Source organism: Canis lupus, chromosome 7 (assembly GCF_011100685.1).
Source record: "Canis lupus familiaris isolate Mischka breed German Shepherd chromosome 7, alternate assembly UU_Cfam_GSD_1.0, whole genome shotgun sequence".
Lineage (NCBI taxonomy): Eukaryota > Metazoa > Chordata > Mammalia > Carnivora > Canidae > Canis > Canis lupus.
Genome location: NC_049228.1, coordinates 44,798,947 through 44,818,215, shown reverse-complemented (window position 1 = coordinate 44,818,215; position 19,269 = coordinate 44,798,947). Strand labels below are relative to the sequence as shown.

Here is a 19,269-nt window from a genome sequence, read left to right as displayed (position 1 = left end):
GATGAGGCGGAGGGACCAGCTCACATGCCCCCACCGTGTACACACACACACTTGCACATGCACACACAGGCGAGCTCTCCCTCCTTCACTTCTGGTCCTCCTGTGAGAGGACTGAGCTGGGGGATGGGACAAGATGAATTCTAAGGGTGACTTTGGCCTTTACACAGGAGCCTGACGTTTAAATTGCAGAACTGTGATGAGCTTTGGGACTTAAAATGGTAGTGGCCCTTTTTAGGACCTAAGAGAATTCAGGAGACCTTCAAGGCTTGGTTAAGTTTCCATCTGGGGACAGGGGTGTCAGGGAGGCGGGGGATGGGGATGGGGGGACCCAGTTCCACAGAAAAAGATGCAAATAAGGCTGTTTCCTGATTCCTTCTCCCTCATCCACACCCCAGCTCCCTGGGGTCCTGCTTGTTTGACATGATGGACACACACACCCCCCTTCAACGCAGGCACCCGGTTCCAATTGCTGAGACCCCAGGAGATGGAATCATGCGGCCAAGCTCCCCCAAGCTCTCTGGGTGGAGCTGGGGCTCAAGCCCGGGCAGGCTGCCTTAGAGACAGCGCCTGTAACCTCAGCCTTTCTCCAAGGGTCTCCGGGAGCTCTTGGAACTTGCTTCAACCACGAAGCCCTGCTAAGAGCTTGACACTTGTCTGGGCCACAGGACACGGCCTGGGAAATCCTGGTGCCCTCCTAGAGGAAGACTTCTTTGCCGGTCAGTTCTGCTCCTGGAGGAAAGTCAGAGGTCAGGTGTGGTGTTGTGTGGCACTCTTAGGGTGCATGGCAGGTCCCTTTGTGATGGTTCATCAGGAAGGGTGTGTGTGTGTGTGTGTGTGTGTGTGTGTGTGTGTGTGGTTCTCTGGCTGCTTCTCCATCAAGGTCATATCCTCTTGAGGGCAGAGACCACACCTTTATATTGTTCTCCCAGCTCTCGGTGGACATCGCCTGTGCGGAGCCAGGGTGAGGATGACAGTGCTAACTCACCATGTGTCCCCCACTCTTCACCCAGCCTGAGTCCACCAGGGACCCGGGTTTTCCAGGTCCTGCCCCCACCCTCATCACCTTCTGTTCAGTTCTCTGGGTCTCCACTGTGTCATCACAGGCTAGACCCACTGGTGGGCACCTGGCAAGGTGTTTTCCATAAATGATGGAAAGAATCACGTACCTTTTTCACAGGCTCATAAACCCCTCCAGGGCAAAAACATTTCCTCCTGATGTTTTTCTCGGTTTGCCACTGGATTTATTGAAATTGGGGAAAGGGATGCATTTCTTAGTGAGCAGATGCCAAGATGAGTTCTTTCTGAGGTGTGATTGGTAATAATTTAATTAGCCCAGCTTTTTTGGGAAGAACATGTTAATTAGTTTTTGCTTAAAATACACCATCTCGATGGTCTCTTCTTCCCCACTTTTATCCCCTGGGTGAAGCCCCAATTTCCCATCCACACTTGGCAGCAGGTCTCAGCCTGGCCATTGCTGCTATTGGAAAAGAAAACGCAAAAAGTTGTTTTTGTGCAGCCATGGATTGTGACACATGTTGACTGATCCCTGTAGATCCAAGAGCCTGGGGAGGGGCAGGACCCCACAACTAGTCACCCTCAGTGGCCTCTGGAGAACCATGAAGTTCTGGGCCACATGCCATGCATGCCACCCTTCTGGACCCCAGTCCCAGCTCCACGAGGCTTTGGGAAAGCCCTGCTGAAACCCAAGGTGGAGTCAGGAGCATCTCAGGGAGGGGGTGGGAAGGAGAGCCTCCAGCCCCTCAGACTGAAGGGAAGAGGTCTCTCCAGGTGAGCCCGTCCCCCCGCTTCTTGTCCAGCCACCTGCCGCAGTTGAAGATGGTTGCCACTCCGGTGCTGGTGTTGGTGACCTCCACCTTGTCCACCAGCCAGCCTGAGTAGTAGCCACTGCTGTCGTGTTCCACTCGCACCTTGCGCAGCTCGCCCAGCTCCAGCGTCTCCAGGAAGAAGCGGTCGGTGCTGCCCCGCTCGAAGAGGTTGCGCATTTTCTGCTTCAGCTCCCGCTTGCCTGTGTCCCCATTGGCCCCAAAGATGGTCACGAAGACGTTGGCGTCGGTGCCTGCCCCTGGCTCATAGCCTGTCGTCACAATGACCTCGTACTTGACTGGCACCAGGCTCTGGACCTTGCTGGCAAAGCTCTCCGTCGTCTTGGTGACTTCGAATACCTTGAAGTACTTCCTCTTCCTTTTGAGGGGGATGAGGCAGTCACAGTTGAAGAAGTACCTAGAAGGGAGGAAGGAGGCTGCGTGGATACCAGCCCGGGCTCATGCTCCCCCTGGGCCCTGGTCCTTAAATGATTCCTTCCCCAGGTGGCAGGATATTAGGACTGGAAATGCCTGCATTAAAATATGAGGACATGGTCTTATTTTTCTTAAGATTCACAGTGAGTGGCTTCTCTATCCTTCCAGAGGCTCCTTAATTCTCTTTTCATCCCTCACTGGCCCCCATACTCCATGTCCAATCCACCAGCAAAATCTCATTGACCCCATCTTTAAAATAGGTCCAGAATCAGCCACTTGAAAGACTATGCAGTATCTCAGTATCTGTTCTGCTGTCCCTCTGGTCCAAGTCACCAGCACCTCCTCCCTGGGATAGATCAGACTCCTAGCTGGTCTCCCAGCTTCCTGCTACCCGTGGTCCATTCTTTACACAGCAGCCAAGTGACTCTGTGGACATACATGTAAGCCCAAGAATGCAGTCCTTCTGCTCAGAATCCTACAGTGGCTTCTGAGGTTAAGTAAAAACCACCACCTTATAAAGGTTTGTAAGACCCTATGTGATTGGACCCTTTCTGACCCAGCCCAGTCTAAGCTCACTCCACCCCAACCATGCTGGTCCCCTTGCTCTTTCAAAGGGACTTATGAATATTTATACTTAGTATTGTCACCTGCAGAGATGGCTACAGGATTCAGAGTGATAGTCCCAAGGAAAGCCAAGTGGAAATGTCATTGGGGAACATGTGGTCCCAAATCCCTTGCACTGGGCTGAGTTGAGCTATGAGTGAGTATGTCTGTGTGGGGGCGGGGGGGACATACACACACATGTGTGCGTCCATGTACTCATGGTCTGTAGAGTGAAAGGGGTAAGAGAAAGTCCTTACTGAAGAAGCTGCCATAAGCAGAAGCAAGTCTAAGGCCAAGAGAAATGGTCTTGGACCAGAAAGTTCCCTCTGCACCCCCAGCCCACACAACCATAATTTTACCCTCTGGGTAATGGTAGTGAGCCCAATAATTAATTACAAAGGAGAAAGTCAGAGGGCTCAGTGGAAAGAAAATGCTCCATGGGGTCAAAGGGGGCCTGGGGTCTGCCCCAGCCCTGCCACCTTCCACCCATATGTCCTTGGGCAAGCCACATCCCCTACCTGGACCTTGGTTTTCCATTGACAATTCTAGAGGTTTGAATTGAACAACTGGTGTGGTCTCTTCCCACTCAACTGGTAATATTGAAACAGCTTCGGAGATAAGCTATCCTGGCACTGACTGATGATGTCAGGATTTCAGCCCAGACAGGGCCTGCCCAGTGGTGCAAAATCACATCCCTTTTAGATGAAAATCCATAACTGCAAAAAGCTTGCTTTTCTACACCCTCCTCAAATGCCAGGCTTTGCATTCTTGCATCACATCCAGTCCCACAACAACCCTGAGCTGTAGGTGTCATCCTCCCATTTCAGAGAAGGGAAAACTAAGTCTTGGAGAAGTCACTGCCCAAGGTGAGCTAGAGCTGGACCCAGGGCCAGCCTGCCTAAGCCACCTGAGACGCCAACCATGGAAAGACTCGGGCAGGAAATCCTTATTCTGTTTCAAGATCTCTCTTCCCCCAGTTATCACTTGATAAATGTGGATTGTTGTTACATACCACACTTTCTTAGAGGGGATATAACTTCATTCTTTGTTTAGACATTCTTTAAAAATGTATTTCTTTATGCAAATTCTCTCTGATATACATAATTCTATATAAATGCACACATCATGTGACCGCATGCATGTTTTTCTAAATGCACCCTTTTTCTTCTCCTTTTTGCTTGGCTCTCTCTCCTTTCTCCCCTCCTTCCTTTCCACTTCAACATCCCACCTTTACCTCAGATAACCCATGTAACAGTTGTGGGTGTATCTTGCCAAATTTCCTTCCATTTCACCCAACCCTGCACAGACCCACATAGACACAGACATATGCGGGATGTCAGTGTTCCCTTTACAAAATGGCATCATATAATATGTGTTTTCCCATATCTTACTTTTCCTGGGAGTTGCTCCAAGTCATCTGGTACATATTTAATTCATTATTTTTAATGGCTGAAAAATATTCCCTGGTATAGCTATAAGGAAGAGCTTTCTATCATAAGATCACCAAAATGTGGGACCCCAGGGCTTTGCGGAGTCAAGACCCTAGAGGTGGAAGGACACATCCCCGGCTTTCCTCGCTGGAAATGAGGGTAGGGTCATCAGGAAGGATAAAGGCAAAAGCAAAGAGTACAAATGAAGAGAGACGAAATATAATATTTGAAAAACATGTAAATAAGATCACAGTTCTGTGAACAGTGTTTGTGAGATATTAGTAAAGTGTCAGAGAGAGTAGAGTCACCAAATACTCATGGTGGCCATCTCTGATGGGTAGGGCTTTAGGGAAGTGTTGCTTTCTCTTACAGACTTTTTGTATTATTTGAATTTTTATAACAACTGTGTATTTTTAAAAATATTTATTTATTTATTTGAGAGAGTTGGTGGGGGGAGCCAAGGGAGAGAGAGAATCTCAAGCAGACTCTGTGCTGAGCTTGGAGCCCTACACGGGGCTCGATCCTACATGCCTGAGATCATGACCTGAGCTGAAACCAAGAGTCTGATGTTCAACTGACCGTACCACCCAGGTGCATACCAATATAATGACTGTGTATTATATATGGTATTGAGATCAAACAATAAAGTTATTCTTGGTTTAAAAAAAAAAAACCCTGTGTGTGTTCTTCCACCAAAATTCTGAGGATCTTAGTGGTGGAGGAGAACTGGTTAGGAGGTATTGCCCATCGCAGTGGAAGGGTTAGAACTGGAAATAGTTTAAAGATGAAAGTTTGACATTACTGTGTTTATAGGCTATGGAGATTAAATTCATTTGTAATTCATGGAAGTCTGACCATGATGGTTGACATGGTGGTTGGAAAGGAACACCACCCCTCAGGAACCACAGGCTTGACACCTGCACAGGCAGGTGGGCTGGAGCATGACCTCTGAGAGCTCCCTAAGTTGGAACCCTGTCAGCCTCCCCCCAGCACCAGCCTCCAGTGAACATCCAGCTCTCTTCCTGGGAAGAGAGACTGAGCACAGAGAAGTGATGGGTTACCACTGTCACTGAGGTAACATGGCTGATCAGGTGACAGCTCTAGTATCCGGGATCTGGATTTCCTGCATCCCCTTCTTCCCATTGGGAAGATCCCACACCTCATGGACATCCATCCCTTCCTCCCCTTGCAGCCCTGGCAACACAGTGACAAAAGACCATACTCTTGAGGGTGTAGGAATGGTGGCTTCTTTCCACTGGGAGATAAATCCTACAACTCAGCCCCAGGATTATGGGGTAGGAAGTTCATGAGTGAAGCTTGCTTTTCCCTTTCCTTCTGAGACTGGAAGATGCTGGCTGGTGCTGAGATTTTTGGCTTGCTCTCTTTCTTGATGCCAACATTGTCGGTTTAAAGCCAACCCAAGTGGGAATGATTTCATTTTATTATTGTATTGTATTGTATTGTATTGTATTGTATTGTATTGTATTGCCTTGTACTGTTTGGTTTATTTGGGGGGTTTGCAGAGGTGTGGTATCAGCAGCCATACTCCATGTGGTTGGGAGGCAGCATTGGGTGGCAGAAGGGGCTTTGCCCTGGCCCTGGCTTGCTGGATGACTTGGCAACGCCTCTGGGCCCTCCGTGTCCCAGCTCTCAAGACCCCATCAGTGTGGGTCCAAGCAGCAACACCCAGAACTCTGCCAGGGTTTATTGTGCCCGCTGGTTTTTTCTCTAAAAGAGCACTGGATAACATGGCAGGCTGAAAGGGACTGAATTATGTCCCACCTTCAAATGCATATGTTGAAGCCCAAACCTCCAGTGTGACATCATTTGGGTGGTATTTGGGAGGTGATTAGGTTTAGATGAGGTCCTGAGGGAGAGACCCCCTGATGGGAACGGTGCTCTTATAAGAAGAGGAAGAGACACCTGAGTTCTCACTCGCTCTCTGTCTCTCTCTCTGCCATAATGACACAGCAAGCTAGGAAGAGAGGCCTCGTCAGGACCCACCCTCACTGGTACCCCGACCTCCGATTTGCAACCTCCCCAAATGCCGAGAGGAAGATGTCTGCAATTTGAGCCACCCAGTCTGTTGTCTTTGGATATGGCCACCTGAGCTGGTTAAGACAGAAGTTTTGAAGTCAGAATCCTTTCCTGGAATTCCCAAAGGGGAAGATGGGTCAGAGGAAGCCGATCCTAGGATGCTTGCCTACCACAGATGGGGCGTAGATAGACATGGCTTTGAGCAGCTCGGGCTCCCGTAGGCCGGAGTGTGCAGCGGAGACTGCACCTGGCTATTGCTTCTGTGTGTCTAGTGTGCTTACGGTGAAGACACTGCCCCGGGCAGGGTAGGGGCCGGTTCTGGAGCAGAGGTGCCCCAGCAAGTGGTGGCAGGCTGGCCCTGGGAGTTGTACACTTCGCCTGCTGCTCACTCCCTGGGCCCAGCCTCCCAGAGGCCAGCACCGCCCCCAGCATCCCCTTCTTCCTCTCCTGGTGCCTTCACAATGTCGTTGCTGCCTTCCAGGGCCTCAGGGCTCTTTCTGGCATCCAGTGTGGTAACCAAGTGGTTTTAATTAGAAAAACTGATGGCTGTGGACTGTTACCCAGGTAACCAAAACCCTTAATCCTTCAGAAACGCCTGAGTCTCCAGAAGGCCCTGGAGGGCAGTGGTAGGGGGTTAGGGGGTGGGGGTGGGGATGCAAAGCTCCTTATCCAGAGTCCTCAGAGGCAGGTGGGCCATGGGGTTACTCCCACTGGTCTCTGGTCTCACTCTGCCCACTAGGATGGCAGGGCTTTTGCTGTGACGGACGCTTCAGAGATATATTTCTCTGTCATGGCACAGGGATGGGAGAGAAAGGGAGGAAAGTGTCCACTGCCTGGCACTGTTTGGCTTCCTCAGTGCTTTTCCAAGGAAGCATCCCTGGATTAAAAGGCCAGAGCATCCAAGCTCATGTGGTTCAGTCCCTGCCTCTGCGGGTAGGCCTATGGCTCAGAAAGCTCCAGAACAGTACAGCTGCCTCTTCCCTTCCCACCTCGTAAGTCTCCTGAATAAGAGGGCCTCACAGGGGACAGCTCCCTAGGCCCTGGTGTCTCTTCCGAGGTCTAGCCCCTGTCCCTCCCCACAGAGTGAGCAGCACTTCCGGGAGCAGGGGGTGGAGGCAAAGTACATACACATTGCCGTACTCCAGCTCGGTGATGGTGATGGTCTTGACGTGCCAGACCAGCTCTCTCTTGGGGATGAACCGGTCCTCCCTGGCCAGGTGGCCCACGCAGAGGGAGGCAATGTCGCCCAAGAAGACGCTGTCAAACTCAAACGTGTCTGTGGTCCCCCTGCAGGACACAAAGGTACGGCCAATAAGAGCTGCCCATGCCCACTGAAGGGAGTGAGCATTTATTGAGTGTCTATGGCATTCCAGGCGCTGGTCTGAGGAGCAGGGGTTCCATCGGATTTTGGAACAAGACAACCACAGTCATTAAATAAAAGAAAAAAAACCCTGCCTGATCCCAGCACCAGTGAGTGGTAACATCGTGAGGCAGTGGAGCTGGGAGGAGGGTGAAGCCCTGGGCTCTGGGTGTCGGGCCCAGATTCAGAGAGCAGAGCCTCGGGAGCAAGGGAAGAGGCCCCCGAGGGGGAGGTGCCTGGGCCAAGTCACGGGATGGGGCCTGCAGGCAAGGAGGCTTGGGCATCGCCGGGGGAGTATTGGCTTGGCTGCCGTCAGGGTGCGCCCAGGGAAGGGGCAGCGAGAAGGTGGGTGCGCGTGGCTCTGGTGGCCTCGCAGGGCCAGTCTAAGGAGCTCGGACTCCCTCCGGGGGCACAGGGAGTTCCAACGACAGGTACAGTGAGGCACGGGAGGGGGAGATTCTATAAGCGGTTCTGGAGAGAATGGGAAGAGGAAGTGGGCATCTGGGCCGTTCAGAGGTGGCTCAGGCATGGAGGAGGAGAGGACATTCTCCAGGCCTGCCTGCCAACCAGGAGTGGCCAGAAGAGGTGACTGGACCCGAAACCCAAGTCTGATTTTCCTATAAAGCATCTTAGAGGCCCTCTCCTCCCTGTCTCCTTCTAAGTAGAGCTGAGTTCTGTGCTGTCTCACAGGACCACTCTCCTGTAATCCCATGGTAGAATGTTTTCTTTTCAACAAGACCATGGTCTGCATTGCTACCTGGTCCTGCTACAAAGTGGGCTCTCTTTAATCAATTAATTCTTCATTTTAGTGGTAGTTTCCATGAACTTTTAAAAACTGAAATATATTTGACATAAACTGTGTAAATTTAAGGTGTAGAGCATGTTAATATAGTCATATATTGTAGTATGACCGCTATTGTAGAGATAATTAGCGCCCCTAGCACGTTACAGGACATCCTCTCTTTTTAGTGGTGGGGATTATTGAATTCTCATATAGTGGCCTCTCTTTGGGTGGTAATTCCCTCCTTTTCCTTTTATAAGGGAGGAGTTTGCACAGGGTTGGCACATAGTAGGTACTCAATAAGTGCTTGCCGTTTAGGCCCATTTTAGGCACCACTTATGGCGCCCACCAAGAGGCTCCACCCTCCTGACCTCATCTAGAACTCCCTCTGCAGCCCCAGACACACACACTGCCTCTCACCCGCCCCATCCATCAATCCCCTGCGAGAACCCCCCTTCCTACTTCCTAAAGGCCCTCTGTCGGGAAGAATTTTCCACCAGAAACTCTTTGGATCGGTTCTTCCTGCCCTCCAGGATGAGCCAGACGTTCTCCCTGGTTTCGCCTCCGTTGCCTGTTTCTATGACGATCTCGTAGGCTGCAGTGGAGAAGGTAGGAGAGGGTCAGCTAGGCAAAGCCACCCCCACCCGCGGCTCCCAGGTCCTCCCTCTGATCTTAGACAGATCACAGCCTGGCTGCGGGTTGAAATCCCCACAATGAGGCACTAGGACGAGAAGCTGCCCCCATCTGGAGCCACCATAAGCATCTCTTTTATTTATAGAGCAACTGCTTTGCCTGGTGACCATGGGAGTCGCTGAAAGTGAAGCATCAGGAAGCAGGAGGTGGCAATGAGTTTTGGGAGAGGTGCTGGAGCCTGGCTTTCAGACAGGGATAGCACCCAAGATGCAAAATGGAGCTCACTTGCAGAGGAAGGAGCAGAGGGGAAAGGGACAAGGAAGCTGAGGGCAGGCCAGACTCCTGGGGGCGGGCCTTGAAGTCTATCCACAAGCATCAGGGCCTGCCCTGTGTCAGTTCTGACTCTGGTGTCGCATTCAGCACCACCGCATTCCTCCCCTGCACTTCCCTCAAGCACCTCTGCATTCACTCAGCAACATTTGTTATGTGGGTGCCAAGTGTCAGAAGGGGGCTGGGTTCTGGAGGACCCTAGAACTCCCTCTGCAGCCCCAGACTCACACTGGCAACAGACCACAGATGGGATGTGATACCCTTGCAACAAAGGACTAAGGTAGCTCAGGGAGAGAGGAAGAATCAGCAGCCCATTACCTCTCCAACCCCATCTTCTCGTATTTTCTCCCTTGCACACTCCATGCACTCTGTCTCCCTGCTGTCTTGGAGGCCTTGAAGCCCTGCAGGAGATCTGTGCTGCAGCGCTGTCCCCCTTTCTCTCTTCACTCACACTGGCTTGGCTCAGCCTTCACCTCATCCTTGCTATGAGGTCGGCCCCAGTCTCTCAACTGAGATTGCCACCTGACTGCCCCCAGCACTCTTGGCCTGCCTTCAGGTGCTCCATATTTTTCTCTTCTCCTTACCACCTGTTACCTCTTACCATGCTATGTAGTTTGCTTATTATTTTACTGTTTATCGTACTCCTCCTCCACCCTGAATGTAAGCTCCATGAGGGCAGGGGGAGGAGTCTTCGTGTGGCTCACTGACAGATCCCAAGTGCTCAGAAAGTGGCTGGCATGCAGGCACTCGATATATATTTGATGAGCGAAAGAATGAATGATCGGGCCACAGGAAGCCTCAGGAAGGAGGCAGTATCTGAGCCTGCGCTCGAGGAAGAGCCACAATAACCACTGGCAGAAAATGAAAGGAGGTTCTGGATAGAGGGAGGAGCACAAGCAAAGACTGAGGAGGTGAGGGAGGCTGGGGGTTCACTCGAGCCAGCTCCCCAGGGACCAGGCCAGAGATGGAGCTGTCGAGAGCCCTCTGTGTATATGGCTCTTGCAGCAGTAAAAGGAATCATGGAAGGTCTGGGATTCTGGATGCAAAAGACAGTTCTGTTTCTGCACCTTTCTCCCAGAGATGTGGTAAAATGGAGAGAAGGCATGGCTGTGTCTGCAGCTCAGTGTAACGTTAGCCATTCTACCCTTGCAACTTCTCTCAAGGAGAGGGTCTGCTGCTGAGATGAGTGCAATGGATCTGGACAAGGAGGCAGGTAGCCTATGATAGGGGAGGAGAGTCACAGAAAGCGCATAACTCCTGAGGAAGGTGAGGCTCTGTGGGTCTGTACAAAATCCCAGCCCAGGACACGGAGGACCTGGGATGGCTGAGCCATTGTCAGGTCCCACTGGCATATACTGTTTTCCCTACAGAGGGTGGGGTGACTTCTGCAAACCTGTGAGTTTTCCAAGTGGATCCTGGGCTTTGTTGAGGAAATGGTTTGTCGGCACCTAAGGGATGAGGCAGAGGTGCTAGAAACCCACAAGCTCACTAGGTGAATTCAAGTCGGAGATTCAAGAACCAATGCAGATGGAATGCCAACAAACCATAATCCTTCCCTGTTGGTCTCGAGGGTAAGGTAGCAAAGTAAGGTGTGTCAGCAGGGACATTTAGAGAGATTAGGAACAAATGCTGCCAGTGTCATCTGTGGTCTTTTGAAAGGAAGTTTCAATAAACATAGTTCACCCTGTCCTGTCTCCTGGTATTTCATCGATGGCTTGATAAAAACGTGGAAGGCACGATTCTCAACTTTGTGTATGTGTTGCTGGGAGGAAATGGACAAAGGAGCATCAGGGACCTAAAAGAATGAGGGAGGTGGGAATGGTGAGCCCAGGCTAGTGGGGATCAGTGTAAGGTCACCTGTGGGGGCCCGCACATTCACGAGGCAAGCCCAGCTGGAGCCCAGCAGCCACGGTGTGAGTCACCAGCACAGAGGGGGAACCAGCAAAGCCACCATGGGCTCTGGGGGCATGAATGTGGTTCAAGTGGCAAGACAGGGGAGGGAGAGCAGACCACCTTTGCAATCTTGCCCTTGGGCATGGCATCTGCAGAAAATGAGCAAGAAATTCAGGATATCCCATCATATGAGCAGGGGCTGAATAAACAGGTGTTTGTCCTGAGGCAGGAACTGCAGAGGCATATGCTGCTTTGTGGAGGGGCCGAAAGAAGACAGTGGGCTTCCAGAACTTACTGGAAGATCATCTTTCCCACCTCACAGTGTCAGGAGAGCTCCTGCTGTGTGGTGTGGATGGTCAATCAGAATCTTCCCTTGGGAGACACGCTCTTCCCTTCCACTGAGGCTGTTAAGTAGAAGGCTGTGGGGCTGGGGTTACCAGCAACCATCTTCCCACAATGTAGAGAAAGAAGCAGAGCCAAGAGGAAATGGGAGACAGAGATGTACTGAAATGACTGGAGCCTCTGGAGACAGCCAAGTTGAAGCCAGCTCCACCTGAGACTTCCAAGTTCTGGGAAACAACACATTCTCTCTTTGCTGGAGCCAGCTCAGATTTGGAGTTCAGGCGTAAACCACCAAGAGTTCTGACCACTCCTAAAATTTTCTGTTGGCTCCATTGGGACTGCCAAAGAATGGAAGCTTCGAGAACGTGAGTATGAAGATGGATGTTCTAACAGAACTGCCCAGTGAAGCAGTAAGTCCTCCATCCCTGGGGAGCTGGGCATCAAACTGGACTATATTTGGGCTATAAATGTTGCAGATAAGGCTGACTGAGCAGCCCTAAAAGGTGTCAAGGGAGGGAGAACAGGAAGGAGAAGGGCTGTAAGAGGGAAGCACTGGTCTTCCTGGAGGATGTCCCAGTGACAGAGATCCTCCCAGGTATGTGTGTGCATGCGTGTATGTGCACGTGTGCATATGTGCATGCATGTGCACACATGAGCATGTAATCCTACCGCTCAGCACTTACTCTGGATTAATTGCAACAGGACTCAGATGTCAGTGTTATTTAAAGGTTGCCAATGGTTTTCAGCTCTGCTGCGCACTGGAATCATTTGCAGAGGCAGGTGCTGGCAGAGGGTTGGGAGCCGCTTCTGGAACTGCTAACAAGAGTTAGAGGTGAAGGCAGAGAACAGGGGGCTACATCAAGTGGGGGCACGTGGCCCATCTGGAGTAGTGCCAAGCCCAATAAAGACAAGACAGCCTGCAGCAGAGTAGTGGGTCCTGGTCTAAGAATCAGGCCACCTGGGTCCTATCAGCTGCGAATGGGCCTGAGATGTGTCACTTCACCTTTCTGGGTTTCTGTTTTCCTTACCCATGGTACAGAGGTGTGAATTTGCACCCTATCTAGCTCACAGGGTGGGAGTAGAGCTGTGAGGACCTAACAAGAATAGAGGTGTAGAGTGCTTTCCACAGATGATGCTCTGTTGGAGTACTGAGGGGGTGTTTGTTCTCACAAGCTGAGTATCCAGGAGCACCCTGGGGTCATAGACACTGAGAGTAGGTGCCACCAGGGCAAGGTCTTTGTTTTATTCATTGGTATGTCCCAGACCTCAGAAGAGGCTGTAGACACTTAGCAGGCGCTCAGTAAATCTTTGCCAAATGGTTAAATAAGCTGTGTCCGTGGCTCCCCTCAGGGTGACCCTCCATTTGAGGACACGGGTATGGCTGTCTGTTCCCCTATGGACACCTAGAGGGCGCCACTCTGCCCTCCACAGCCTCTCAGTAAAGACCGATCACACAGTCCAGCTCCTAGGCTCCAAGCTCCCGCTGTCCAATCTCCAGTCTGTTGCATCCTTCCAGAACTAACACAAAAGCCGCCTCCCCTCCGCGATCTCCCTGCCAACCCCACTCCCGCAGGTCTTAGCAGCTGTTTGGCAGGAAATCTGTGAAGGAGACTGTTTATGCTCTGAGCAGCACAAATCTCTCTTCCCCTGAACGCCAATGGCCTCAGGAGCCTCTATTGCTCCTCTCGGCACGTGAGTAAGGGGCTTTAGCATTCCTATTGCACAAGGGGCTTCTCCCCCTCACAAGATAGGAGGCTCCAAGAAAAAGAACTGCCTCTTCTTCTGTTTGCTGAGCACTAAACGCACACCTAGCAAGTCCCAAGCCTACAGAGCTGCAGAAGACTGCAAACATGAGTGACTCTGTCCCTGACCTCTGGGAGCTTCCAGTTGTATAGGGAGACTAACCAGGAGCAACGATTGATAACAAATAAACTGGAGTTTCACGAAGCGGTGTGCACCACTCACGGCAGCTATAATGAAGATGGACACCTAGTAAATCCTCAGGAAGCGTGGCCCACACTTAGGGCAGGAATCCTTGCACGGTATAAGAGGGTCCTTGGCTGGAAGCTCCTTGGGACAGAGTGCTCGCTATCTCTTGGAGCAGTTCATGATTGAGTAGTTTGGATGGTGTGACTAACATGAGCAGGTGGCTTTGTACCAGAGAGCCATGCTTCCCTTCCACTGTATACAGCGCTTGCCCCCAGTGAGGGGCTGTCCAGCCAGGAATTACATTTCCCAGGTGCCCTTGCATCTAGGTGGAACCAAGTGATTAGTTTCTTGTTATTTTTCCTTTTGCAAGAACTATGGGAGCCGTACGTTGAAAATGGCAGAGACCCAGATCAAAAGAGCTGGGGTCCCTGAATCACAGTGTTGGAAGGCCTGCCAACGCACACTGGATGGTTTATTACATGAGTGAGAAATATGTTTTGGTTGGTTAAACCATTGAGCTTTAGGGGGTCACCTCTTACTGAAGTTAAGCATTACCTTGAAAACTAAGGTTTAAAAAATCTTTCTTTACACTGGGCTCTGCCTTTGAAAAACTTCTTCGAATCTGTTGAACCCAGATACTGGCATCTATAGTAAAGAAACAACTCCCTCATCTTGGATGGCCATCCACTTTAAGGATCAATTACATTTTCCCTTTAAATATCGCCCTAGGAAGGATCCGAGGAAAGTGGCTGCTGGAGATGCTGGCTCCCCCTGCACATTCTGTTTCCAGAAGTCTTGATTTGTCAGCTGTTGCCACAGGCACCAATTGTATGGAGCCCGTGAGATAAAAATAAACCAGACAGAGAGCTTCCCACCAACGTGCCTAGCCCAGCCCTCAGGGCAGGGTGAACTTGTCCCCAGTGGTTTTCTGCTAACCTAATTAGTCCCTATGATTGGGGTGCCAAGATCTGGGATCAGTGTCTTGGCTGTTCCAATTCACCAAGTAATATTTAGGGTGTTTATTTATGCTTTCCTTCATTGGACATCTGATTCCCCTCCGGCTATAACTGTCTCTACTTTGTTTTTAATTTTTTTAATTTTTTTAATTTTTACTTATTTGTGATAGTCACAGAGAGAGAGAGAGAGGCAGAGACATAGGCAGAGGGAGAAGCAGGCTCCATGCACCGGGAGCCCAACGTGGGATTTGATCCCGGGTCTCCAGGATCGCGCCCTTGGCCAAAGGCAGGTGCCAAACCGCTGCACCACCCAGGGATCCCCTAACTGTCTCTACTTTGGATTTACCAAAGCCATCCCCCTACCCCTACCCCCGCCATCTACTTTTCATTTAACTCTGAAGATTCAGTCCCTGAGTCACACCTGCCCCGCCCCCACATACTGGTCTCCTCCAGCTCATCACGGATCTCATTATTGGCGCAGGCTAAGTCACGGAGCGTCTGCCTGTCCCCTTCACTCCTGGAGAGCCAGCAGTCACATTGGAAACGGAAGGTCTCGTCCCGTGAATTGTCCTTCACATCGATGTAACTCAGGTGCCAGCCAGGAAAGATCCCTGTGGAGAAGACGTCATGAGGACTGGGAGCCGAACACACTGCCGTGCTTTCAGCTTTCTGCTGCCACCAGCCCACTGGCTGGCTGTGCCCACCCAAGTTCTGTCCCCTTTGGGCCTTTGTTGATGAAATGAGAAGGTGGGTTAGGTGGTCTCTGAGGGCTCCTCTAGCCCAGAGCATATCATTTTCCTTGCAAAATCCTTAACTTGGGGTTCATGAGCCTTTAGAGTATTTGTGTATGGGAATGAAGCTCTCTAAGGGCTCTGAGAAATTGTGCTATAATTACACATGCACATTTCACTAGAGAGAGGACTCATAGCTTTAATCAGATTCACAATGGGGGCCACTGACTTTTTGAGAGTTTACAGAGCTGAGGGATGAATTTGATTACTTCATGACACTAGTATACACCTGGCTAATGCCCATGATCCTTCCAGAATCAGTTCAGGCATCACTTCCTCTGGGAAGCCTTCATGAGGGTCCCCTGATTACCCAGTAGGCCTGTATCTGGTGTCCCTGAACCTGCCTTGGCCACACTCTGACCACATCGTGTCATCACTGTTTACAGATGTCTTCTCCTCTGACCATAAGTTTTTTGGAGCAGGGACCTGGTCTTATTTGGTTTTGTTTCCCTAATGCTTTGTGTATTATCTGGTATGTAGTAGCTGCCCAATGAATGCTGGATATGTTATGACTTTGAGGGCCTTGGCTGTTCTGCAATCATAGAAAGGATTAGAAGCTGCTATTTCTTCAGAATATATATTAAATTATAAAGATCTTGGCCTAATATTGAACATATAGTTACTTCTGTTGTAATTGGCAGGGCTTCCCTCAGAAGTGCTCCCCCAAAATCATCACTATCAAGTATAAATCTCTGTGCATTTGCTGTGGCAGCTACATGTTATTTGTACCACACAACGGTTCAGTTACTCTCCACCCTTCAAAGTCCCTGAGAACTCTGAAAGCCAAAGTGCCCATCACACGTGGAGGGGAAATCCAGTGTGTGACAGGTTATGGTGATGATACTTGCTGCTCATAAATAGTCCACAAGGCAACCTCCCAAGGATGCCATGTATATGTTCAACTCTCATGTTTTGACCTCCTAGGTGGTGGGCCTTCCTATGTCCCAAAGAGCCAGTCTCTAGGATTGGACACTGCCCAAAAAACACCTGTATATCCTGCTGCAGGTCTCAAGGGTCTTATAAGCACAAAGACACACAAAGATGTCTAGTCCCTCTGTCTCCTGGGGGTATAGGGGGTAGATGTGGAGGCTCCTGGGCAGGGCATACATATCGGCAGTCCTAGGATAGCTTCATTCTGGGTTTAAAAAGCACTTCACATATTTTTAAAATAGATCTTTACTGAAGTAAAAACCCGAGAGGGCTAAAACAATGATGTTAAAATTTTAAACAGTTCAGTTGAGTTAAACAGTGGTGAGTAATTTTATCATAAACTTTAAAAAATTTCAGTAATACTTTTACTTTTCCACATTAGGGCCAGGTCTGCCTGTAAGATTATACATTGGCTGCTTTCTGAGATGGTCCCTGATAATATCATGAAACTGATTCAACTACTTCATAACCTCTGGTGTGTTCAGTCTGGAAATAGTGCACAGAAAACCTTTTGGAGCAGTCCTTACAGGCTTCCAGAGTGGAACAGAGAAAGAGAGAGGCAAATAAAAAGGAATTCAGAGAAAGAGAAGCCAAAATGTTGGTCCTCTTAGAAGGTGTGTGTGTGTGTGTGTGTGTGTGTGTGTGTGTGTGTACACATGAGCATGTGAGAGAGAGAGAGAGAAAGAGAGAGAGAGCGAAAAAGGGAAATTCTGCTATCCAGACCTTAACTAAATCAATTACAGTAGAATCTCTGGAGTAGGAGCTAGGCATCAATGGTCTTTACAGCTGCCCAGTGATTTCAATGTATAGCCAAGGCTAAGAACTAGGACCTGCACTGCAATCACCTAGAGGGCTTGTTGAACCAGACTACTAGGCCCCCTCCCAGAGATTCTGATTAAGTGGGTTTGTAGTGAGGTCCAAGAATTGCCATCTCTCCTAGGTCATGCTGATGCTGCTGGTCCCAGAGCCACGTCTTGAGATTTAATGTCCTCTCTCCTGACTGTAGGATCTGATGGTCTGTCTATGACACGGTGACAAAATGATCGATGGGAATTATAAGTGTGTGTATGCATGGGTGTTAGTGGAGAGGGATGACATTAACTGGAGAGGTGGTCATCACAAGATCATTTCTGTTGCCAGAACACACTATTCACCCTGCTTCACACCCCAAGTAGTTTTCGCTCCTAAACTACTCTTCCTGGACTCCAGGCAGGGTGGTGACAATGCGCTGAGGGGAAGGGGTGGATTCTGGGCTGGTTTTAACTTTACCTACAGACAATTCAGTGCCAGAGAAGGAATGTGCCTGGCCTGGGTTGCCCTGGTGCCTGGTTGCTTCTCTACCCGCTGCATCCCCCCTTTCCCTTATCCTCTGAAAGCAGCAAGGCATCATCTCACCCATCCCCAATTCTCCTCTCAAGTAGGAGTTTTGGAAAATAAAAAAAGAAAAAACTCTCCTTCTGTGGTAAATAGGCTAATCCCAACTCCTTTAAAATGAAAGACACTTGTCTTCAGCTCTTTTCTCATTGCTGATTTAGTTGCCTTGTTCTGGAACTGCTGGATGTGATTGACACAACTAACTCTACTAAGAACCTATCAGACATGTAGCTGGAAATAGGCAGCTCTGGGCAGGCTGATGTCACATGGTTGGCTTTTACTAGTGAAGACAAACCCACAGTTACAGCTTGGCTAGTGGTGTAGCCAGCACTAGCCTGATGGTAGAGACCCTGCCTGACCCTATGAACCAAGAGGGAATCATCTGAAACCTACCATTAGAGAGTCTGTTTCTTTATAAAGTCTCTCTTTTTTTTTTAAAGTTAATTTATTTGAGAGAAAGAGAGAGGAGCACAAGATCAGGAGCATGAGCACGGGAGGGGCAGAAGGAAAAGAAGCAGACTCCCTGCTGAACAGGGAGCCCAACATCCTGGGATTATGACCTGAGCTGAAGGCAGCTGCTTAACTGACTGAGCCATGCAGGTGCCCCCAAAGTCTCCTCTTATAAAGTTATACTTTATTTCTTTTTTTACACAAAGATAGTAACTCCACACTGTTTAACGCTTTCACTCACAGCCAATCCATATCAGAACACAGCTGCCTCATCCTCTTTCATAGTTGTATGGCTTTCCACTCCATGCACATGGAAATTATCTATGCATGCACTACCTTATGGATGGATAATTAGTTGTTCTCCAAAATTTTAGTCCTGTACTTGACTATAATTATTATCTTTCCACATACATCATAGTGACCTATTTGTTTATTTATTTATTGTTCATTTATTTATTAAAGAGTTTATTTATTTGAGACAGAGTAGATACAGAGACAGAGAGAGCATGAGAGAGCATGAGCCTGGCTCAGCAGAGAGAGGCAGAGGGAGAAACAGTCTCCCTGTTGAGGTGGAAGCCCAATGTGGAGCTCGATCCCAGTACCCAGAGATCATGACCAGAGCTGAGGGTAGACACTTAACTATCTGAGCCACCCAGGAGCCACCATAGTGGTCTTTTTAAATCATAGATCAAATTTTGTGGTAAAAAGAGTCTTCATTTCCCCAGAGTTTTCATCAGAGAAAGCAAGAAGACCAAGATGAACTACAGAAAAACCACAGAATGTTATAATTTGTTCAGTATTATAAAAGCTATGCAGGTCATTTGAATTAAGGGGAAGAATAAATCATTTACCTTGATTTTCTTCTATGAACTATATTTCACAGTAATCATAGACGCATTTTTTTAAACAAAAGAATAGTAGCTAATAAGTGGATATGAAAGGACAATTAGAAAATCTCCATTTGTAATTCATTGTAATTGATCATCACTGGATGGAACCATTAGATGAACAGTTATGGGGGGGTCAGGGTAACCAGGCTGACAATCCCGAAATCTGGTATGCAATGTGAGCATCAAAAGGAGTAGGATTGCTGTGAGGTAATGTGAAGCACACGGTTCCCATTTTAAAGAAGTCCTGATGTCACCTATAGAGTATTGTTGCCAAAGAAAGTA

The 19,269-nt window shown here is 49.4% G+C and overlaps 1 protein-coding gene across 5 annotated transcripts in view; it reads right to left on the bottom strand.

Moving 5' to 3' along the window:
- Positions 1-269: 269 nt before the first annotated feature.
- The window catches only part of LOXHD1 (lipoxygenase homology domains 1), a 164,599-nt gene continuing 145,599 nt past the window's right edge, over positions 270-19,269 (bottom strand). For 3 of the 5 annotated variants that reach the window (XM_038543361.1, XM_038543362.1, XM_038543363.1), the window contains 4 exons: positions 14,993-15,163; positions 8,932-9,064; positions 7,457-7,615; positions 283-2,241 (listed from right to left, as the gene is read on the bottom strand). In XM_038543361.1, coding sequence (XP_038399289.1) covers positions 1,761-2,241; positions 7,457-7,615; positions 8,932-9,064; positions 14,993-15,163 — 944 coding nt within the window. In that variant the 3' untranslated portion in view covers positions 283-1,760. Of the gene's footprint in view, positions 2,242-7,456; positions 7,616-8,931; positions 9,065-14,992; positions 15,164-19,269 lie in introns of all 5 variants that reach the window. The other 2 variants (XM_038543364.1, XM_038543360.1) reach the window with 2 other exon arrangements.